Below are 23,494 nucleotides of genomic sequence, written 5' to 3'. Positions count from 1 at the left end.
TGAGACGGCTCGGACTAAGGCGGCAGGCGCCCTTCTTCGCGGTCAGGATGAGATCCTTGCCGAGGTGCACCAGCGTCTCCTCTAGGCACGACAGCTGTCCAAGAAATATTATGACGCCCATCACCGAGAGACGGAGTTTACAGTAGGCGAGTGGATGTGGCTGCGGCTTCTCCACCGCTGTACACAGTCACTCGACCCCCGTGCCAAGAGCAAGCTGGGTCCTCGTTATGCTGGTCCATTCAAGGTGTTGGAACGCATCGGCACCGTCACCTACCACCTGCAGCTGCCGACAGGCGCGCGCATCCACGCCGTCTTTCATGTGGGCTTGTTGAAGCCCTTCCGCGGTGAGCCACCGGCGGCTGCGCTAGATCTCCCACCGACATCTGATGGTTGTCTCCTTCCTGGTCCAGTGAAGGTGTTGAAGACCCAACAGAGCCACGGCGTTTGGCGTCTCTTGATCCAGTGGCAAGTCCTTCGGAGGAGGACGCTACTTGGGAGCCCCATGATGAGTTCCGCAATCACTTTCCCGAATTCCAGCTCGAGGACGAGTTGTTTACGCATGCGGGGAGAGATGTTATGACCGGTATACATTATAACCGGAGAGGGCCCAAGGATGCAGCCACGTAAGGGCATGGCCCAACTTATCTAATATTTATTTGGGGCTTAGCCCAATTTATCATATTTATTAGCACTAGGGAGATTATATATACTCATGTAAGAACTCAGTTTTTGTTAAGCAGAATTAATCTATTTGATCGGCTCCTAGCAGGAGCCGGCACCCTAACCCTAGCCGCCCCGGTTCCTCCTCTCTCTTGCGCGACTACGGCACCAGCCACGCCCATCGCCACGCCAACCACCCTTCCACCCATAGAACCTGCGATCTAGTCCTGATAGGGATCCTATATATTCCTATCGCTTTCACTTGGGTTTGACCGACATGTTTCGTTAGGCCAACCCAGAGATTTAAATTTTATCCCAAAAATGTTGTGACAGTTTGAATAAAGCTGAGCAAGAATGTCTCGCAGAAAAAAGATGGTATAATTTCTCCGTAATATATAGGATTTCTACAGAACTAATTTAGTGTGCAGAATACCACGGGAAGCCTTGGTACTGCTACGATAGATATTAAATCTCTGCAAATTAGGTATTCAGGTTTTAATCCAACAAATGGCCAATCTGGCCTTCTTTTCCAAAACCTTAAGAGCAGAATGAATAGTGCCAAACATTTAACTAGAAAACACACAGACTTTCTTCATTTCATTAGAATATTATTATTAGACACAAGGTACAAAACACAAGTAACTGAATTATAATTCTCACGCTGTCAAACACAAGATAGTTTCAGAGATACAAGACATCACGCAGGATGGCCCGCACACAATCACAAAAACAGAATGCCATCGCTGGTCACATAGACTAGCACACACAAACTCCCAGCGACAGTCTCGGAAATAATAGATAATAATGCATAGTCCCTCCCAGGTGAATAATAAGACTTTAACTTGATGAGGATTGCCCGCCCCCAGTAATTTCTGCTTCTTTTTCTTCCTTTTTGTCTTCATTCAGGTTTCTGTCCTTCTTCCCTCGTACCAAACATTTCTTGGGCTACTTGCACGACGGAACCGACAGTATCACCACCATCAGTAGGAGTAGGAATACCTGAGGTCATCACTGCGCATGGTTATTTACTACATCTAGGTGACACAACAGTTAAATTTCCATGCCTTAGCTAATCATCGACATAGAAAGAATCACCTCTTTGAACTTAATGGAGACAATGGCCCTGTTCACTCTACTAAAAAGATGTTGGGGATTGCCACATCCTTCTATAAAAATCTTTTGGAAGGATGATGATACAGGAGGAAAATGAAGTGTTGCAGAAAGATTTTTCTAAAGAAGAAATTAAAAATGCCATCTTAAATTCCTGTGCACATGGTGCACCAGGACCTGATGGTCTTTCTTTCCTGTTTTATCAGGTTTTTTGGGATCTGATTAAAAATGATTTCATGGCCATGGTTAGGGATTTAAAAATGGGGAATCTTGATATTTATAAACTGAACTTTGCCATCATTGTTTTAATTCCCAAAGAAGTAGATGCTAAAGATATGAAGAAGTTTAGACCTATTAGTCTGGGAAACTGTGTAGTTAAGATCCTTACTAAGGACATGACCACCAGACTATCCCCTGTTGGGATAGACTGATCTCCTCAAACCAAACTACCTTTATTAAAGGTAGATTTATTTTGGAGAGTGTGGTATTGGCCCATGAAGTTATCCATGAGATTAAGAGATCCAAAACTCAAGGGCTTGTGCTCAAACTAGATTATGAGAAAGCCTATGATAGGGTGAGCTCGGAATTTCTTTTTGACATGCTCAGATCTAGGGGTTTTGGGACCAGGTGGATTTCCTGGATCAAAAGTGTAATTCTAAAGAGTACATTCAGTGTCCATATTAATGATGAGACTGGCCCCTATTTTGTGGGTGGTAAGGGTCTTAAACAAGGGGACCCTCTGTCTCCTCTTCTTTTCAACCTAGTTGCTGATATGTTTTCCAAAATGTTGTTTAAAGCTGCTCAACAGAATTTGATTTCGGGGCTTCTGCCTCATGTGGTTAATGGAGGGATTGTCAGTCTACAATACGCTGATGGCACTCTCCTTTTTTTGGCTAACTCCAAAGACAAAGCCAGAAATTTCAAATGGATTCTGTCCTGTTTTGAAAACCTATCCGGGATGAAGATTAACTTTCATAAGAGTGACCTTCTTACCATTAATATTGAAGAAGAGGTTGCTAAATCTTTTGCCAAGATTTTTAGTTGCAAGATTGGTTCTTTTCCCATCAAGTACTTGGGGGTTCTCCTTCATTTTGACAAATTACGTAGAGAGGATCTGCAACCTATCATTGATAGGATTATTAGTTGTATTTCTGGTTGGCTGGGTCAACATCTATCTTACAGAGGCAAATTAATACTGCTTTGTGCTTGTATAGTTAGTATCTCTGCCTACCTGATGGCTGTGATTAGGTTCCCTAAAAGGGCGATAGATGCTATTAATTCCCAGATGGCCCATTTCTTCTGGGAGAATGTAGGTGACCAACACAAGTATCATTTGGCTAATTGGTGCCTGATTACCAGGAAGAAAGTTTTTGGGGGCATGGGGGTTCCCAACTTAAAAGAATTAAATATGGCTCTCCTAGCTTCCTGGGGAGAAGGTTATCTGATCCACAACCTAAAGATTAGAAAAAAGTTATTTCTTTCAAATATAACAATGTTTCCCCCAATATCTTTTGGGCTAAAGCTGACAATGGCTCCTCCTTTTGGAAGAATGTAACTTGGGCACTAAATGCCTCGAAGAATTTTTATAAGTGGGTTGTTGGTAATGGGGAGAGTGTCAAATTTTGGCATGACGTGTGGTTTGGGGATTCTTCCCTCAAAGTTCAGTTTTGGGATTTGTTTTCCATTTGTAACCAGTCTGAATGCACCATCTCGCAAGTATGGGATGCTGTTAATCTCAAACTTTCTTTTAGGAGATGTGTTGATTATAATGGGTTAATTAGATGGAACCAGCTGCTTGAGATTGTTCAAACTGTCCACTTAACAGAGGCTCCAGATACTCCAATCTGGATGTTAGAAAAGAATGGAGTATACTCGGTTAAATCATTTTATCATACTATCAATTTTGGGGGAGTGGTTTCTGCCATTGGGGAAAAACTGTGGAAAATTCTTTGCCCTCAAAAGATTCATGTGTTTCTATATATTATGGATGTGTGTGTATAACAAGGTCCTGACCAGGGACAATTTAGCAAAGCGTAGGACTGTTAATGATCCTACTTGTCTGTTCTGTAAAGAAATGGAATCGGTGCATCTATTCTTTGATTGTGTGGTGGCTAGATGTGTGTGGAAACCTTTCTCTATTTCTTTTCCAGATTATGACATTTTCTGTTTTAAAGACGTTTGTGCCTTGTGCTAACTAAATAAGAAACTACCTGTGCAAAATATGATTGTTGCGGCTTCCTTGTGGAGCTTGTGGAGACTGAGGAATGACTTTTGTTTCCAGGGTCATTCATGGAGAAGTCTAGCTTGCGTCCTTGTGAAACTGTGAGCTTTTCTTCGACATTGGGCTATGCTCTGCGACGCCACACAGGAGGAGCTTCTTCGTCAGTTCGTTGCTAAGCTGGACAAATTCAAGGAAGAATTGTTGCGCATCGCTTGGTCGTAGGCCTAGTACTAAAACTATGAGATAATTGCGTCTGTACTATATGATGCTAGCTGCTGTAGCTGAATTTCCTGCTTTCAAATGGTTCGTTTATTCTGGTAGTTTGCGAGTTTGAGATGTTATGCTGGATATTTGGGCTGTAAACACTATCTGTTTCGATGCTTCAATAAAATGGAGCAGGGAAGGAACCCCTTTTATTCAAAATAAAAAAGACACAACAGTTAAATTAATCGTTCCTAATCAACTCTTTAGGGATCATGCCTAGCCGAAATTAATGGCACACCTTGGTCTTGGAAGCTCCTTGGCGTTGTCTTCTCCTCGTCGATCTTCCTCGCTGAGCTCTTCGTCGCCGAAATTGCATGATCAGTAAGGCCAACACTTATCTTACTGAAGCATCCGCACCGGGGAAGAGGGAGCCCCATGCCGACGCAACACCAGTAATAGCCATCTGGACAGAAATCCCTGAGTTGACATGTATACGTAGGATAACCTGGGGGGGCCATCACTGCACTACAGTTAGTTAGTTATCTGCCGTAAACAATAAATAAATCAAGTAGAAGGAACCGGCATGTGTTATGTGTATGTGTATAACTAACACCAGGTGAGGTGAGGTGAGGTGCGTGCATGCACGAACCTCTGCCGTTGCTCGGAAGCCGGATGACGCCGGCGCCGGGGGACGGGGACAGGCGGCGGGCTTCCGCTGTGGCGTGGAGGCAAAGCAGCAGCAGGATGGCCGTCCCAATGCACCTCTTCATGCCGTACATGGCTTAATTAGTTGATCTCCCATCTCCAAGGCGGCAGCATTTTATAGCCGGCCGGCGAGATCGGCGAGGACAACCTACTTGCTGTTTTGTGAATATGCTATGTTTTTCATAATTTTTTAATAATTTTAAAATGTGCAATGTGAGTTCGATATGCACCAGTAGCACCACAGACGTGCACAGGTAGCACCACAGACACAGGTGCACCAGATATTCTCCCAAGCTCCACTGGCCATTTCCGTGGATGGGAGACGTACTGTACTGTATTTACATATTCACATTTGATCGGATGTTGTATTTTTTTTTGTGCTCTCTCAGTCACGGTTTAAAAGGCGTGCTTAGAAATTCTTTGAAACCTAGATGTTTATTCATTGGTTGTGAGATGATCTTAAAAATAACATTTACATTATGCATGCATATAGAAGTAGTACATCAGAGTACTACTCCCTCCGTTCCTAAATATAAGTCTTTTAAGAGATTTCACTAGGAGTCTACATACGGAGCAAAATGAACGAATCTATACTCTAAAGCATGTCTACATACATCCGTATGTAGTTTACTAGTGAAATCTCTAGAAAGACTTATATTTAGGAACGGAGGGAGTAATTAATTACTAGAAATAAATGCAATACGGCATAAATCTTGTCTATATGAAAACATACGTAAATTTAATCGTATCTTCTATACTGTAACGGAGAGAGTACTACATGTGCTAATAATTAAGGAGAAGTTAAAGCTGCATTTATATTGTTGGTAGAGAAGTGGCATACTGGGTCACATGGCCACATGACCACAACAAAGATAAGTTTTGTTTAGAATTTGTATTCTCCTCAAGAAGATGAGTTGGCCGCAGCTCCCCAAAAAAGGAATAAGTTTTTATTAGTGTAGCCCCAATCCCGACGGTGCTTCTTGCATTGTCAAAAGGCGTGTGAAGGTGTGTTGGCGTGTGAAGGTGTGTTTCCAACGAATCTCACAGGATTCGGTCCGTGCTTGTCTTCGTTGAATCTGCGTGAATCCAATCTTTGTTCTGATGCGTTTTTGTGTCTCTATAAGTTGAATCCTTTTGATCTATAATTTTTTTCATCGACGGCGGTTGTTGTTCTGGTTCACTGGTTCTTTAGGGTCTTAGCATGATGACTTTTCAGCTGTCTACTGTAACAAGGTTTGCTCGGCTCCAGCAAAGGAGGGGCGACGACGGCGACGCGCCTTCGACTCATTTCAGTGTTTGTAGTTGTTGTTGGGTGGTATGCGAATATAGATGTATTTTTTGTTACTTTTGATGTTTTTTGTGCTGCCATGATGTTCGATGAATAAATCAAAAGATTCCACACACAAAAAAAGCAAATATGAGGTTTGTTGGAGCAATAAGCAGACTGATCTGGTTTTGGGACGAATTAAAGATGGGCAACTGTCCTCATGGACCAATATTTACTACGTGGGGCAGAAAGTTGCCAGAAAGGAAACGAGAAATTTACTACGCACAGTCAGCCGATCTGGACCATCTTATTAATTTAAGGACGGGCCGGATTGAAGATCTAGTTTTAAAAACTGGATCCGACGGGTGGTTGGACTGGACAAAAATGAAACCGCTAGCCTCATCGATTATTTAAGCTAATAAGAGCAATTTTAATGAGGTGATCCATTTCATTGGTCGTCGTTTGTTTGAATTCGCGCGGACAAAACTGATGGCTCAACGTGCCGACCCATTTTCAAAACGCGTCCGTTCTGTATTCGCGCCGACCCATTTCCGGTCCAAGTTTGGGACTATGCGTCGCTGCGGACGCTAAACGGACGACCGTGCGTCCTCTCGGTATCCGCCCCAACCACCATGGTCAACATAATTTATGATGGCCGCCCTCCACAGGCCCTCGCGTCAGCGTCCGTGTTCGTCTTTTTTAATCCGAACGTGCGATGGGGTTTGGCCATCTGCTTCCAGAACCCCTCCCCCGGTCCCCATCTTGGCACCTCGTCGGAGACCAAACCCTAGCCATGGTCGGCTCCTTCCAAAACAAGGGCAAGGCCCCCGTCTATCCCCGCCGGCCTCGCGAGTGTGTCAGCGTCCCGGTGCACAAAGCATGGTGGCACTGAGAGCACCGCGTCCCGCTGCCGTACCCCGATGTCACCCTCCCACACCACTGGCATCTGCATCCGGATAGGATCCGGGTGTCGGCAGTCTCGTGGTCGGCGCGGATGCACGCGCAAGAGGTGAGTCACCGTCATCGCGCTGTCCGCCGGCGGCGGCTGCGCCGTGCCACCACCGCCGAAGACCGAGGCAACGACACCGTCGCGGCTGGTCATCCAGTGGACCGGCTGCGTTCGTGAGTGGGTCAGCGCGCCGTCCATTTAGTTGGGTGTGACGCCGCAGCAGGAGGAAGCCTACCTCCAGCACTGGAGGGCGCAGCACCTGGCGACGGAGCGCGACGAGGCCCGTCGGCAGATGGAGTTGGAGAAGAAGGCGGAGGAGGAACGACGGGAGCTGAAGGAGGAGGAGCGCGCCCGTGCTGCACTGCCACCGCCACCAACACAGCCCGCGTCGGTTGGATAGATGACGGAGGCGCAGGCTGCTGTGCTCTGGAACACGGTGTTCCCCTGGGCCGGCCCTGCGCCGACCTTGGTCGAACTCATAGGCCCATCAACAATGATGACGACGTCTACGGCTGCCTGCCTCATAGTTAGTTTTTTTATGTTTAATTAATGTAACGTGAACACATGGATTCTCGCCGGCATTCGTGACCGGCTTTTAATCCTTAATGAATGTGTGTTATATATTTTCATGTTTTTTTTTATTTTCACGCACGGACAAAAATGGGTCGGGCCAGCGTTGGGCGCATGCGCCGAGCCAAACGATGAAGCAGAAGCCGGTGTTCGCCGGGCCGACCCAAACGGACGAAAAACGGACAAAATAGTCGTCCGTTTGGGTCGGCCGATTGGAGTTGCTCTAAAACCGTTCTGCAATCGGACGGAAGAAAACCGGTCGAACTGGTCAGTTTTAATAAAAATCAATGAAAAACGAGGTTATTAAATCAGGAAAAATAGTTTAACAAAAATTGGGATAAGTGAAACTCGATACCAGGTCATGTGAGCAATACGCAGGGCCTGTCCACAACTCTATAACCAACTCAACTATGTTACTTTGTTATCCACTATACGATTTTATTTGACCATTGTTTCACACTATATTAACACATGTAGTATTTAAAATTTATTATTATTTTCTTTAAAAAACCAACAATCGAACCGATAAACCGGCGGTCTGACCGATAAAAAGCTGAACCGACAACCTTTCTAGTTTTATTTTTGGTTCAGTTTTTAAAAGTATGATTGAAGATGGACAAGAAATAGAAGCCTTTTAGTACCTATAAACTGTTCTAACATGTTGAAATCACGAATTTGGCCCGGATACCCCTGTGATTTAGGACAAGTCTAATATAGTTTGCATGCGGAACATAATCTTTACCTATTAATAAATCATCTATTGCTTTTGTGGTACGTCATGGAAATTGTCCCTTAAAGTTTGCATAAGTTACCTACCATGCCACCCTTAAATAATCGAAAACGTTTCACAAAGCGAAAAATCTCGGACTGGGCCGGCCCATGTAAAAACCTCCTATATTACGCTCTACATCCTGTGAGAATATCCAGCACACCGTATGGGCCGGCCCATGCACAGGCGCCAGTTTTTTAGTTTCGTTTATTTATTTATCTTCAGTTCCATTTTATTTTTCTATTTTCAATAATTTAGAACTATAAATAACCTTTAAATTTTTAATAAAATTAAAATTTGAAATCAACATATTTAAAAAATAAAATGTTTGTGACTTCAAAAACTGCTCGGAGTTTTTGTAAAAAATGCTCATATATACAATAAAATATTTGCAAGTTTGAGAAAATGTTTGTAAAATAAGAAAAGTCCATGATTTCAAATCAAACTCCATGTATTAAAAATTATTAAAAGTATTTCACAAAATGCTTTCTCATTCAAAATATGTTAATGCATTAAATAAATCTCCTAAAATTTTAAAATAGCTAATGCCTGTTTTGATAGTTTCTTGTTTATTTAAATTTTTCCGTTCCATTTTTTGTTTACTTCTAATTTAAAAAAATTAGAATTACAAAAGCATTTGCATATTAAAAAATAGGAATTTCGTATTAAAATGTTGACGAAAACATAAAATGTTTGTGAATTCAAAAAAGGCGCCGGATTTTTATAATTTTTTTTGCAAATTCCAAAACAATGTCCGTGAATTTAATAAATATATTACTGACTTATAAAAATGTTTATTTATTCTGAAAAACTTCATGCGTTTCAAAAATGTTTGTGAATTTAAAGTAAAATCCTCCAACATAAAAAATTATGTTCGTCTTTTCTAGAATTGGTCGCCAATTCAAAAGAAAGAATTTACACCCGTTTGAAATATAAAAAATAGTCACAAATTTTAGTAAATGTTTATAAATTGTAAAAAATGTTCTCGATTTTAAAATTGTTCTCACATTTGTAAAATTGTTCATGAACGATCTAATGTATGTAGTTAAACATTAATGCTTCTAAGTCTTTGTGAAAATATACCCGTGTGATTTTTGAAGAATTAACTTTTCGATGGATCGGATTATTATTGTATGTTTTTAAAAAAAATCTTGAAATTAAGAACAATTCTTTGAGTTACCAAGATTTTTGACAACCATGATATTTTTTTTTTGAAAATGTAAAGATTGCTTCAACTTGTGAATAAATTTAAAAGAAGAAACATTTTCTTGCATTTGTAGACAAAATTTCGAAATCAAACGAATGATGTGTGAACATAATGTGGTTATCATCATTAAAGATTATGTTTTTTTTCTCCCGTTGCAACGCACGAGCCATTTTGCTAGTTTAACTTACGTTCGGAGCACAATTGTTCTCCACCCCGGGGAAGCACAGCTTAAATTATCCTACAGACTCCATATAATGCCCCAACCGTAAAATATCTGTCAAAATACAGCCCCGCACGAAAAAAGTCGTCCGATAAAACCCCGCAAACGCGTTGAACCCGTAAAAAAATTCGAAGGGCGCGGTAAAATCCCGCCTTCAACCCGCGAAAACGCAAGTTTTCCCCTCAACCCGAAGGTGCCCCATATGTGAGAAAAGGGGTTGGCGGGAGGGACATTTCAGTCCATGCGCATTCCCCATCCCCTTCCGCAGCCGTCCGCCCCATCAGTTCTGCCCGTTCGCCACGCCGATTCCGGTCATATTTGCGGACGAAATCACTCTGCCGGGCCGCGCCTCACCGGTTCCACCTAGCCGCTTCATCGGCTCCCCGGATCCACCGAGCCGAGCCGCCCGGAGGCGCCGTAGCCGCCACGGGATCGACCGCCGCCGAACCAGCGCCACAAGCCGCCGGTGAGTACTTGTGATTGTGCTTTCAGATGCGATATGCATAGTTAGTTCATGCGGCTCGTATTTGTTATTTTAGATGGAATTGAGCCTCTGCGAGAAGTTTTTGCTCGAGGATTCGTCTGATTCAGATGGTTCAAATGCTGAGACACTGCTTGCGAACCATCGGCAACAGATGTTGGTGATGTCTATCGTCGTGAAGGAGCACGAAGATGAGAACCGAAAGAAACGGCAAGGATCGACCGTCGGTCGTCTTTGCATTCCTCGCAATCGTCATCTAGGGAACGAGATGTTGATGCAAGACTACCTCGCGGACAATCCAACGTATCTGCCACACCTTTACTGGAGAAGGCACTGAATGCACCGATCCCTCTTTGTAAAATTAGTGCAAGCTTGCAAGGCCAATTATAGGTATTTTACCCAAAGAAGAACTGATGCGCGCATGAAGGAATTTAGTGCATATCAAAAAATCGCGGCAGCTATGAGGGTAATTGCATACGGCATTCCGGCTGACTATGTCAATGAGTACCTTCGCATTGATGAAGATATTATAGTTGAGTCAGTGTGTAGGTTTGCCAAAGTGATTATCTGTGTCTTTGGTCCTGAATATCTTCGGGCACCCAACAAGGATACACAAAAAAATTGATGGCATAAAATGAGAGAAGAGGTTGCCCAGGCATGCTAGGAAGCAGTGATTGTATGCATTGGACTTGGAAAAACTGCCCGAAGCATGGCAGGGAATGTATTGTGGCAAGTCTCGTGATGCAATAATTGTGCTAGTGGTCGTAGTATCCGAGGATTTATGGATTTGGCATATTTTTTTGGTATGCCGGGTACTCTCAATGATATCAATGTGTTAGAACGGTCTCATTTGTTTGCTAGTCTTGCTAGTGGTGATGCTCATGTTTGCAACTACACTATCAATTGACATGAATACACGAAGGGGTACTATCTTGCAGATGGTATCTACCCTTCTTAGTGCACATTGGACAAGAGCATCAAAGAGCCCCAAAACAAGAATGTGAATTTGCAAGGGTACAAGAGGCAGGTCGAAAAGATATTGAAAGCGCATTCAAGGTTTTGCAAGCAAGGTTTGCCATTGTTCGTGGTCCTACTTGTTTTTGGGACAAACGAACCCTGAAAAACATCATGACATGTTGTGTGATTCTTCCCAATGTGATACTTTAAGATGATAGAGACATGAACTTGGAGTTCTTCTACGACAATGTGGGTAGCTATGTCAACCCAGCTAGAGATCCTAACCGCATTAGAGCATTTCTTCGGACCTACCAGGAGATTGAACATGCAAACACCCACTATCAGCTTCAAGAGGATCTCACTGAGCATCATTGGCAAAGGGCTGGACAGCAACACATTCCATTTTTGCATTCATTTCATTTAGTTCATGTGTGATTTGTATTAAGGACAAGTTTTGTATTGAATTATTTAGTTCTCTTTGGTGATTTCAACAATTATTGTAATTTGGATAACAGTTGTATTGTAATATTGGCATTTTATCTTATATTGAATTGATAATTCTAAGTATGTGACTCTTGGAAATATGCCCTAGAGGCAATAATAAATTGGTTATTATTATATTTCCTTGTTCATGATAATCGTTTATTATCCGTGCTAGAATTGTATTGATTGAAAACTCAAATACATGTGTGGATACATAGACAACACACTGTCCCTAGTGAGCCTCTAGTTGACTAGCTCGTTGATGAAAGATGGTCAAGGTTTCCTGGCCATAGACAAGTATTGTCAATTGATAACGGGATCACATCATTAGGAGAATGATGTGATGGACAAGACCCAAACTATAAACGTAGCATATGATCATGTCAGTTTATTGCTACTGTTTTCTACATGCCAATGTATCTGTTCCATGACCATGAAATCATGCAACTCCCGGACACCGGACGAATACCTTGTGTGTATCAAACGTCGCAACGTAACTAGGTGACTATAAAGGTTCTCTACAGGTCTCTCCGAAGGTGTCTGTTGAGTTGGCATGGATCAAGACTGGGATTTGTCACTTCGTATGACAGAGAGGTATATCGGGGCCCACTCGGTAATACGACATCACATATAAGCCTTGCAAGGAATGTGAGTGAAGAGTTAGTCACGAGATCTTGTATTACGGAACGAGTAAAGAGACTTGCCGGTAACAAGATTAAAATAGGTATGTAGATATCGACGATCAAATCTCGGGCAAGTAACGTACCCAAGGACAAAGGGAATGATATACGGGATTATATGAATCCTTGGCATAGAGGTTCAACCGATAAAGATCTTCGTAGAATATGTAGGATCCAATATGGACATCCAGGTCCCGCTATTGGATATTGACCGGTATAGTTCTTGAACCCGCACGGTTTGCACACTTAAGGATCTCATCAGGTCATGTCTGCATAGTTCTCGAACCCGCACGGTCTGCACACTTAAGGTTCAGTGACGTTTCGGTATAGTTGAGTTATAGGTGTTGGTGACTGAAGGTTGTTCGGAGTCCCAGATGAGATCCTGGACGTCACGAGGATCTCCGAAATGGTCCGAAGGTAAAGATTGATATATAGGAAGTCCTATTTTTGTCACCAGAAAGGTTTCGGGCTCATCAGTAGTGTACCGGGAGTGCCGGGAGGGTACCGGGGGACCACAGGGAGGGGTGTGACGACCCTAGGGGCTTCATGGGCCAAGAGAGGAAGCAAACCAGCCCCTGGTGGGCTTGATGAGAAATAAGGGAAAAAACGCACGGTGGAAAAGGTTTCCAAGTAGGAGAAGGGGAATCCTACTAGGAGTGGGATTGGAGGAGGAATCCTCCTGCCCTCCCACTTTGGACGACCCAAAGGGCCCCAGGGCAGACGGCCTCCATCCTCTCCTCCTATATATTAGAGGTTTGACGGCTTTTTGAGACACAATTTTAGCCATGTGCTACCTCAACTCTAGATCACAGTTTCTCCTCTAGATCGGTTTTCTGCGGTGCTTAGGCGAAGCCCTGCAGAAACAGATTCACCACCACCACCGGTGCGCCGTCACGCTACCGGCGAACTCATCTTCTTCTCCGCCCCTCTTGCTGGATCAAGAAGGTGGAGATCCTCATCGAGCTGTACGTGTGTTGAACGCGGAGGTGCCGTCCGTTCGGCACTAGATCGGGATGGATCGTGATGGGATCGCCATACGGATTGTGATGAGATCGCGGGACGGGCTGCGATTTGAATCGCGAAGATGTTCCACTACATCAACCGCGTTATATACGCTTCCGCTTAGCGATCTACGAGGGTGTGTAGATTCACTCTCCCCTCTTGTAGATGACCATCACCATGGATAGGTATTGCGTGTGCGTAAGAAAAATTTTGTGTCCCATGCAACGTTCTCCAATAGTGACATATGTCAAATTCAGATAAAACCCCCTCTGGTTTGCGGGCCGGCGCGGGCTGCGACCGAGAAGACCCCACATAGCGGATCTGTAAAACAGAATATTTGCAAATATTCCGTTTTGCAGGTCCGCTATGCGGGGTCTGGTCGATTGCATCCAGCGTCGACCGGCAAAACCTTTTCTCTGCGAATTGTAAACGAGTTTTGCGGGTTGGCGACGACGATATATGGGGTCTGCTAGAGATGATCTTAGTACACTTTGGAGCAGAGTTTCTCCCGCGAGGAGCACAAGCTGCACGGCGGGCCGGCAAAATCTGAGGCCCTGTGCGAAACTCGTAAATGGGGCCCTGTCTCTAGAAAAAATAAGTTGATGAACAAGTATAATGTAGATGGGATATTATCTTAGTACATAACAATTGGGTACATAAAGAGTGAGTAATATTTATTTAAACATCATCATCATTGTTTTATTCTTCTTTGAAATGAAATCTTCAGTGATATCCTTATAATCAATCTTCCAAACACTTTGTATATATGTATTATTCATATAGCATTTATTTTTTGCGCAGAATTCATATAGCATTTCAATAGCCTCAATTTAGAACAGCTTTATTCTGCCAATGCAATAGTAATAGGAATGGTCAACGATACTCTATATACATGCAATACTTGCATATCAAAAACTAAAAAACTTGAACAGGTCTCATACATTTTTAATTGTTTGCATAAAATCTTGAAGAAACTTCAACTCAACATACAGAATATCTGACTTTTTTATCTAGCTTCAACTCAGTATTTGTGTATTCTTTAACGATAAATCTGTCTGCAGCCCATCTAAAATTGAATAAAATGTTTTTCTTTTTCTATAATCTTGCGCTTTTGGACACCAGATCGATAATTTTCCATGGTGACTAGCTAGAAGTGGCGAGGACCTGTACACACGGAAATTGATGTAGTTGTTCACTTGGCGGTTTTCGGATCGCCGTCAGCCAAAAGACGGGCACGAATTGGATTGCCGAACGGCTGAAGGACAAAGAGACGTAGACTACGAGAAGGTCTTTCCTCCAACAATTCCTAAGAATGAATGATTTCTCCGATAAATGGTGTCAGTGGAACCAAAATTTTGTAACTGGAGGTAGTGTGGCCTATAGTAAACACGCCTAACACATGTTAGCTATATTCCCTACATTTTTCTAGACAATTAGGCCATTCTCTGCTCTAACAGCACCTGACTTGAGATGTTCATGAAGTGCCCCAACACATCAACTGTATAAAATATATCAATTGCAATTGGTATTAGTAAAATTGAATTAGATAATTCATACTTGGTAAATCATGAGGGATAGTTGTTGGGGCACTTCATCTCGACCAGAGCCCGCGAATGTCAACAGCTCAACAGCAAGGTGTTCCTACGGGTCGAAGTATGGATCAGTACCGTTAACATATGTACCTACAAGCAACAAGTAAATGTTAGAAGCTAAACTGCAATTGCACAAATAATATACAATACTATTAGATATTGAGATGTGACTAACCTCGACGGTAAACAACATCATCGTGCATTGTGACCCTCTGTAAGTACATGGAAACTCATGTTAACTATAACATGGTTAACATCCACCAAAAATTTCAGATGGTAACTAAAGGACAACATCTCCAGTGATATCTTCATTGCGAAGAGTAGCACAATACCGAATGAACAACGTAAAAAATGGATATAATTGTTCACTACAACATGCTTAATTGCAACCTAGCATAGGCATTATAAGTTTGTAATTGCTATTGGTGAAATTGAACTGGACAATTCACACTTGAACAAGATAGTGCACATAACTGAAATAAACAATGGATATGTTAACTAGAGAGTACATACAACTTAACATAGCGATTAAAACTTGTAGAGGTGAAACTGAAATGGACACTGAAATTGACACGGTTAAACATTAGAACTAGTATTGGTAAAATTAAACTGGACAATTCGTACTTGGTAATCCCGAGGGGTAGTTTCCGGGGCACTTCATCTTGGCTAGAGAACATTCAAAGTCCATGACGAGATGTTCATGTGGGTCGAAGCATGAATCAGTACTCCTAACATATGTAGGTGTATAAGGAACAAGTAAATGTTAGAAGCGTGGGCACTTCATCTCGGCCAGAGCCCACACCAAGTTGGCAGTGTCGGCCACAAGGTGTTCCTCCGGGTCGGTACGCACAACGGCCACTGCATCATCGACCGCCATGAGCTCCTCGACCTCCGCGTGATATGTGGTTGGGCTTACGCGTGGATGCTCGGCGATAGGGGGCGGGGATCTAGAGGCATGAGGGTGGTTCACAGGCTCCATTTGAGCAAGCGGGCCATGGTAGTGATGGAGATTGGTGGTTACCTCACTATGATGACGCACAAGTATAGGGGATCTATCGTAGTCCTTTCGATAAGTAAGGGTGTCGAACCTAACGAGGAGAAGAAGGATCTGACAAGTGGTTTTCAGCAAGGTAATATCTGCAAGCACTGAAATTATCGGTAACAAGTAGTTGTGTGGTGAGATGATTCGTAGCAAGCAACAAGTAACAAAAGTAACAACGGTGCAGCAAAGTGGACCAATCCCTTTTGTAGCAAGGGACAAGCCTGGACAAAGTCTTATAGGAGGTAAAACGCTCCCGAGGACACATGGGAATTTCTGTCAAGCTAGTTTTCATCATGTTCATATGATTCGCGTTCGTTACTTTGATAGTTTGATATGTGGGTGGACCGGAGCTTGGGTACTACCCTTACTTGGACAAGCATCCCACTTATGATTAACCTCTCTCGCAAGCATCCACAACTACGAAAGAAGAATTAAGACAAAGTCTAACCATAGCATTAAACTAGTGGATCCAAATCAGCCCCTTACGAAGCAACGCATAAACTAGGATTTAAGATTCTGTCACTCTAGCAACCCATCATCTACTTACTACTTCCCAATGCCTTCCTCTAGGCCCAAATAATGGTGAAGTGTTATGTAGTCGACGTTCACATAACACCACTAGAGGAAAAACAACATACAACACCTCAAAATATCGAACGAATACCAAATTCACATGACTACATATAGCATGACTTATCCCATGTCCTCAGGAAAAAAAGTAACTACTCACAAAGCATAATCATATTCATGACCAGAGAGGTAATGACTAGCATCAAAGATATGAACATAAACTCTTCCACCAAGTAATCCAACTAGCATCAACTACAAAGAGTAATTAACACTACGTACTAGCAACCTTACAAGTACCAATCGGAGTCGCGAGACGGAGATTGGTTACAAGAGATGAACTAGGGTTTGGAGATGAGATGGTGCTGATGAAGATGTTGATGGTGATGAATCCCCTCCGATGAGAGGAGTGTTGGTGATGACGATGGCGACGATTTCCCCCTCCGGGAGGGAAGTTTCCCCGACAGGATCGTCCTGCCGGAGCTCTAGATTGGTTCTGCTCAAGTTCCGCCTCGTGACGGCGGCGAATCCTCCGAAAAGCCTCCTCTTGATTATTTTTCCACACCGAAACCCTTCTTGTATTAAAAGGGGGAGCCAGTGGGCCAGCAGGGAGCTCACAAGCCCCCTAGGCGCCGCCTGGGGGCTCGGCCGTGCCTAGCAGGCTTGTGGCCTTCTGCTGGCGCCCCTCCGGCACTTCTTCGGCCCAGTATTTTTTATAAATCCCAAAAAAATCCACGTTGATTTTCACGGCTTTTGGAGTTGCGCAGAATAGGCATATCAAACTTGCTCCTTTTTCAGGCCAGAATTCCAGCTGCCGGCATTCTCCCTCTTCATGTAAACCTTGCAAAATAAGAGAGAAAAGGCATAAGTATTGTACTGTGAAGTGAAATAACAGCCCAAAAACGATAAATATCAACATGAAAGCATGATGCAAAATGGACGTATCACGCTACATTGACGAGGTTGGGGCAAAACATAGATGTGGTTGCGGCGGCAGTGATTTGGGCTGCGGGGAGATGGGGGTGGATGATAGGGGGAAATGTGATGGGTGGGTAGGGGTTGAGAGGAATAACTTCAGAAATCACGCGCCTACTAGAAATTGAATTGTGAAACTCGAACCTTACCTGGGGGAAACAGACAAAATAGACAAATCGCATTAAATAGTTGTGTGCGAGAAAATAGAAAATTAGTGATCCCGCGTCGGAAAAATTGTACACCTGATGAATGTACTTAAGTTCATAGATCATATTTTACTCTAAAAACTACTAGTACGGGTAAGTACTAGTTCTTGGATGCTCATAATTGTTGGGTAACGTAGCATAAATTCAAAATTTTCCTACGCATATTCAGATCTTCCTACGGAGAGACCATCAACGGGAGAGGGGTAAGAGCATCTTCATACCTTTGAAGATCGCTAAGAGGAAGCGTTGCTAGAACGCGGTTGATGGAGTCGTACTCGCAGCGATTCCGATCTAGTGCCGAACTACGGCACCTCCGCGTTCAACACACGTGCAGCCCGGTGACGTCTCCCACACCTTGATCCAGCAAGGAGGAGGGAGAGGTTGGGGAAGAACTCCAGCAACACGACGGCGTGGTGCCGATGGAGAGACGAGGTCTCCCGGCAGGGCTTTGCCAAGCACCGGCGGAGAGGAGGAGGAAGAAGAACAGGGCTGCGCCGAGAGAGAGGGAAAAAACCGTGTGTCTCAATGGCCAAAAGCGCCCGATATATATAGGGGAAGGGGAGAGGGGGTGCCACCCCTAGGGTTCCCACCCTAGGGGGTGCGGCAGCCCCCCCCCCGGATGGGAGGTGCGGCGGCTAGAAGGGGAGGAGGGGGTGGCGCACACCTGGCCTAGGGTTTGCCCCCCCTTTTCTCTCCCTTGCGCTATGGGCTGAGTGGGGAGGCGCACCAGCCCACCTAGGGGCTGGTTCCCACCCCCACTTGGCCCACCTTATCTCCCGGGGTCGTTGCCCCCCTTCGGTGGTCCCAGTGGTCCCGGTACGTTACCGGTGACGCCCGAAACACTTTCGGTGTCCGAAACCATCCGTCCTATATATCAATCTTTACCTCCGGACCATTCCGGAGCTCCTCGTGACGTCCGGGATCTCATCCGGGACTCCGAACAACTTTCGGTAACCTCGTATAATAATTCCCTATAACCCTAGCGTCATCGAACCTTAAGTGTGTAGACCCTACGGGTTCGGGAGATAGGCAGACATGACCGAGACACCTCTCTGGCCAATAACCATCAGCGGGGTCTGGATACCCATGGTGGCTCCCACTTGCTCCACGATGATCTCATCGGATGAACCACTATGTCAAGGATTCAATCAATCCCGTATACGATTCCCTTTGTCTGTCGGTATAGAACTTGCCCGAGATTCGATCGCCGGTATGCCTATACCTTGTTCAATCTCGTTACCGGTAAGTCTCTTTACTCGTTCCGTAGCACGTCATCGTGTGACTAACTCCTTAGTCACATTGAGCTCATGATGATGTTCTACCGAGTGGGTCCATAGATACCTCTCCGTCACACGGAGCAACAAATCCCGATCTCGATTCGTACCAACCCAACAGACACTTTCGGAGGTACCCGTAGTGCACCTTTATAGTCACCCAGTTACGTTGTGACGTTTGATACACCCAAGGCACTCCTACAGTATCCGGGAGTTGCACAATCTCACGGTCGAAGGAAAAGATACTTGACATTAGAAAAGCATTAGCATACGAACAATACGATCTAGTGCTAGGCTTAGGATTGTGTCTTGTCCATCACATCATTCTCCCAATGATGTGATCCCGTTATCAATGACATCTAATGCCCATGATCAGGAAACCATGATCATCTATTGACTAACGAGCTAGCCAACTAGAGGCTTGCTAGGGACACATTGTGATCTATTTATTCACACATGTATTATTGTTTCCTGTTAATACAATTATAGCATGAACAATAGACGATTATCATGAACAAGGAAATATGATAATAACCATTTTATTATTGCCTCTAGGGCATATTTCCAACAGTCTCCCACTTGCACTAGAGTCGATAATCTAGTTACATTGTGATGTATCGAACACCCATAGCATTTTGGTGTTGATCATGTTTTGCTCGTGGAAGAGGTTTAGTCAACGGGTCTGCAATATTCAGATCCGTGTGTACTTTACAAATATCTATCACTCCACTCTGGACATGGTCCTGGATGGAGTTGTAGCGGCGTTTGATGTGCTTCGTCTTCCGGTGAAACCTGGGCTCCTTGGCTATGGCAATGGCTCCAGTGTTATCACAGAAGAGTGTCATAGGACCCGACGCGCTTGGAACCACTCCAAGGTCGGTGATGAGCTCCTTCATCCAAATTCCTTCATGAGCCGCTTCTGAAGCAGCTATGTACTCCGCTTCACATGTAGATGCTGCCACGACTTCTTGCTTGCTGCTGCACCAGCTCACTGCCCCACCATTCAACACATATACGTATCCGGTCTGTGACTTGGAGTCATCCGGATCTGTGTCGAAGCTAGCGTCGACGTAACCCTTTACGACGAGCTCTTCGTCACCTCCATAAACGAGAAACATTTCCTTAGTCCTTTTCAGATACTTAAGGATATTCTTGACCGCTGTCCAATGTTTCATACCTGGATCACTTTGGTACCTCCCTACCAAACTTATGGCAAGGTTTATATCAGGTCTGGTGCACAGCATGGCATACATTAGAGAGCCCACGGCTGAAACGTAGGGGACAGAACTCATCTTCTCTCTATCTGCTGCCGTGGTCGGCGACTGAGTCTTACTCAATCTCATACCTTGCAAAACTGGCAAGAACCATTTCTTTGAGTTTTCCATATTGAACTTCTTCAATATCTTGTCAAGGTATGTACTTTGTGAAAGACCTATGAGGCGTCTTGATCTATCTCTATAGATCTTGATGCCTAATATGTATGCAGCTTCTCCAAGGTCCTTCATTGAAAAACTCTTGTTCAAATAGGCCTTTATGCTCTCCAACATCTCTATGTTATTCCCCATCAATAATATGTCATCCACATACAGTATGAGGAAAGCTACAGAGCTCCCACTCACTTTCTTGTACAGACAGGCTTCTCCGTAAACCTGTATGAACCCAAACGCTTTAATCACCTCATTAAAGCGAATGTTCCAACTCCGAGATGCTTGCACCAGCCCATAGATGGAGCGCTGGAGCTTGCATACCTTGTTAGTACCCTTAGGGTCGACAAAACCTTCTGGTTGCATCATATACAACTCTTCCTTAAGGTTCCCGTTAAGGAACGCTGTTTTGACGTCCATTTGCCAAATTTCATAATCATAAAAGGCGGCAATTGCTAACATGATTCAGACTGATTTCAGCTTCGCTACGGGAGAGAAAGTTTCTTCGTAGTCAACTCCTTGAATTTGTCGAAAACCCTTTGCGACAAGTCGAGCTTTGTAAACGGTTACATTACCGTTTGCATCAGTCTTCTTCTTGGAGATCCATTTATTTTCTATGGCTCGCCTGTCATCGGGCAAGTCCACCAAAGTCCATACTTTGTTCTCATACATGGATCCTATCTTGGATTTCATAGCCTCAAGCCATTTGTTGGAATCCGGGCCCGCCATCGCTTCTTCATAGTTCGAAGGTTCACCGTTGTCTAACAACATGATTTCCATCACAGGGTTGTCGTACCACTCTGGTGCGGAGCGTGCCCTTGTGGACCTTCGCGGTTCAGTAGTAACTTGATCCGAAGCTTCATGATCATTATCATTAACTTCCTCTTCAGTCGGTGTAGGTGCCTCAGGAACAACTTTCCGCGCTGCGCTACTATCCTGTTCGAGAGGGGGTGTAATTACCTCATCAAGTTATACCTTCCTCCCACTTACTTCTTTCGAGAGAAACTCTTTCTCTAGAAAGGATCCGTTCTTGGCAACAAAGGTTTTACCTTCGGATCTAAGATAGAAGGTATAACCAATAGTTTCCTTAGGGTATCCTATGAATACGCATTTCTCTGCTTTGGGTTCGAGCTTTTCTGGTTGAAGTTTCTTCACATAAGCATCGCAGCCCCAAACTTTAAGAAACGACAACTTAGGTTTCTTGCCAAACCATAGTTCATACGGTGTCGTCTCAACGGATTTAGACGGTGCCCTATTTAAAGTGAATGCTGCAGTTTCTAATGCGTATCCCCAAAATGATAGCGGTAAGTCGGTAAGAGACATCATAGATCGTACCATATCTAATAAAGTGCGATTACGACGTTCAGACACTCCGTTGCGTTGTGGTGTGCCAGGCGGCGTTAGTTGTGAAACGATTCCACACTTCCTTAGGTGTGTGCCAAACTCGTGACTCAAATATTCTCCTCCACGATCAGATCGTAGACATTTAATTTTTCTGTCACGTTGATTCTCAACCTCACTCTGAAATTCTTTGAACTTTTCAAACGTCTCAGATTTGTGCTTCATCAAGTAGATATACCCATACCTACTCAAATCATCGGTGAGAGTGAGAACATAACGATAACCACCGCGAGCTTCAACGTTCATTGGACCACACACATCAGTATGCATTATTTCCAATAAGTCGGTTGCTCTCTCCATTATTCCTGAGAATGGAGTCTTAGTCATCTTGCCCATGAGGCACGGTTCGCATGTGTCAAATGATTCAAAGTCAAGAGACTCTAATAGTCCATCAATATGGAGTTTCTTCATGCGCTTAACGCCGATATGACCAAGGCGGCAGTGCCACAAGTATGTGGGACTGTCATTATCAACTTTACATCTTTTGGTACTCACACTATGAATATGTGTAACATCACGATCGAGATTCATCAAGAATAAACCATTCACCAGCGGAGCATGACTATAAAACATATCACTCATATAAATAGAACAACCATTATTCTCTGACTTAAATGAGTAGCCGTCTCGTATTAAGCAAGACCCTGATACAATGTTCATGCTTAAAGCTCGTACTAAATAACAATTATTAAGGTTTAAAACTAATCCCGACGGTAGATGTAGAGGTAGCGTGCCGACGGCGATCACATCGACCTTTGAACCATTCCCGACGCGCATCGTCACTTCGTCCTTGGCCAGTCTCCGCTTATTCCGCAGTTCCTGCTTTGAGTTGCAAATGTGAGCAACAGCACCGGTATCAAATACCCAGGAGCTACTACGAGCGCTGGTAAGGTACACATCAATAACATGTATATCACATATACCTTTAACGTTGCCGGCCTTCTTGTCCGCTAAGTATTTGGGGCAGTTCCGCTTCCAGAGACCCTTTCCCTTGCAATAGAAGCACTCAGTCTCAGGCTTGGGTCCGTTCTTTTTCTTCTTCCCGACATCTGGCTTACCGGGCGTGGCAACAGCTTTGCCATCTTTCTTGAAGTTCTTCTTACCCTTGCCTTTCTTGAAACTAGTGGTCTTGTTGACCATCAACACTTGATGCTCTTTCTTGATTTCTACTTCTGCAGACTTGAGCATCGAGTACAACTCGGGAATGGTCTTCTCCATCCCTTGCATGTTGTAGTTAAGCACAAAGCCTTTGTAGCTTGGTGGGAGAGATTGGAGGATTCTGTCAATTATAGCATCATTCGGAAGTTCGACTCCAAGTGAAGTCAGACGACCGTGTAACCCACACATTTTGAGTATGTGCTCACTGACAGAACTGTTCTCCTCCATCTTACAGCTAAAGAACTTGTCGGAGACTTCATATCTCTCGACACGGGCATGAGCTTGAAAAACTAGCTTCAGCTCCTGGAACATCTCATATGCCCCGTGTTGCTCAAAACGCCTTTGGAGCCCCGTTTCTAAACTGTATAAC

The 23,494-nt window shown here is 44.0% G+C and overlaps 1 protein-coding gene across 3 annotated transcripts; it reads right to left on the bottom strand.

Moving 5' to 3' along the window:
• Positions 1-1,225: 1,225 nt before the first annotated feature.
• On the bottom strand, positions 1,226-5,005 carry LOC123409876. 3 transcript variants are annotated; one of them, XM_045102744.1, is made up of 3 exons: positions 4,845-5,005; positions 4,494-4,715; positions 1,226-1,671 (listed from the first exon to the last, which is right to left on the bottom strand). In XM_045102744.1, exons 1-3 carry the CDS (start codon positions 4,972-4,974, stop codon positions 1,559-1,561), a joined length of 465 nt encoding a protein of 154 aa, XP_044958679.1. In that variant the 5' UTR covers positions 4,975-5,005; the 3' UTR covers positions 1,226-1,558. The 3 variants fall into 3 exon arrangements, with proteins under 3 accessions (XP_044958679.1, XP_044958681.1, XP_044958680.1); XM_045102746.1 differs by having other exon boundaries at positions 4,494-4,700; XM_045102745.1 differs by having other exon boundaries at positions 1,226-1,659; positions 4,845-5,003.
• Between the last annotated feature and the right edge of the window lie 18,489 nt (positions 5,006-23,494).

The sequence above is a fragment of the Hordeum vulgare genome, chromosome 7H (assembly GCF_904849725.1).
Source record: "Hordeum vulgare subsp. vulgare chromosome 7H, MorexV3_pseudomolecules_assembly, whole genome shotgun sequence".
Lineage (NCBI taxonomy): Eukaryota > Viridiplantae > Streptophyta > Magnoliopsida > Poales > Poaceae > Hordeum > Hordeum vulgare.
The sequence above is the reverse complement of the archived record's forward strand: the minus strand, read 5'-3'. Positions and strand labels throughout refer to the sequence as shown.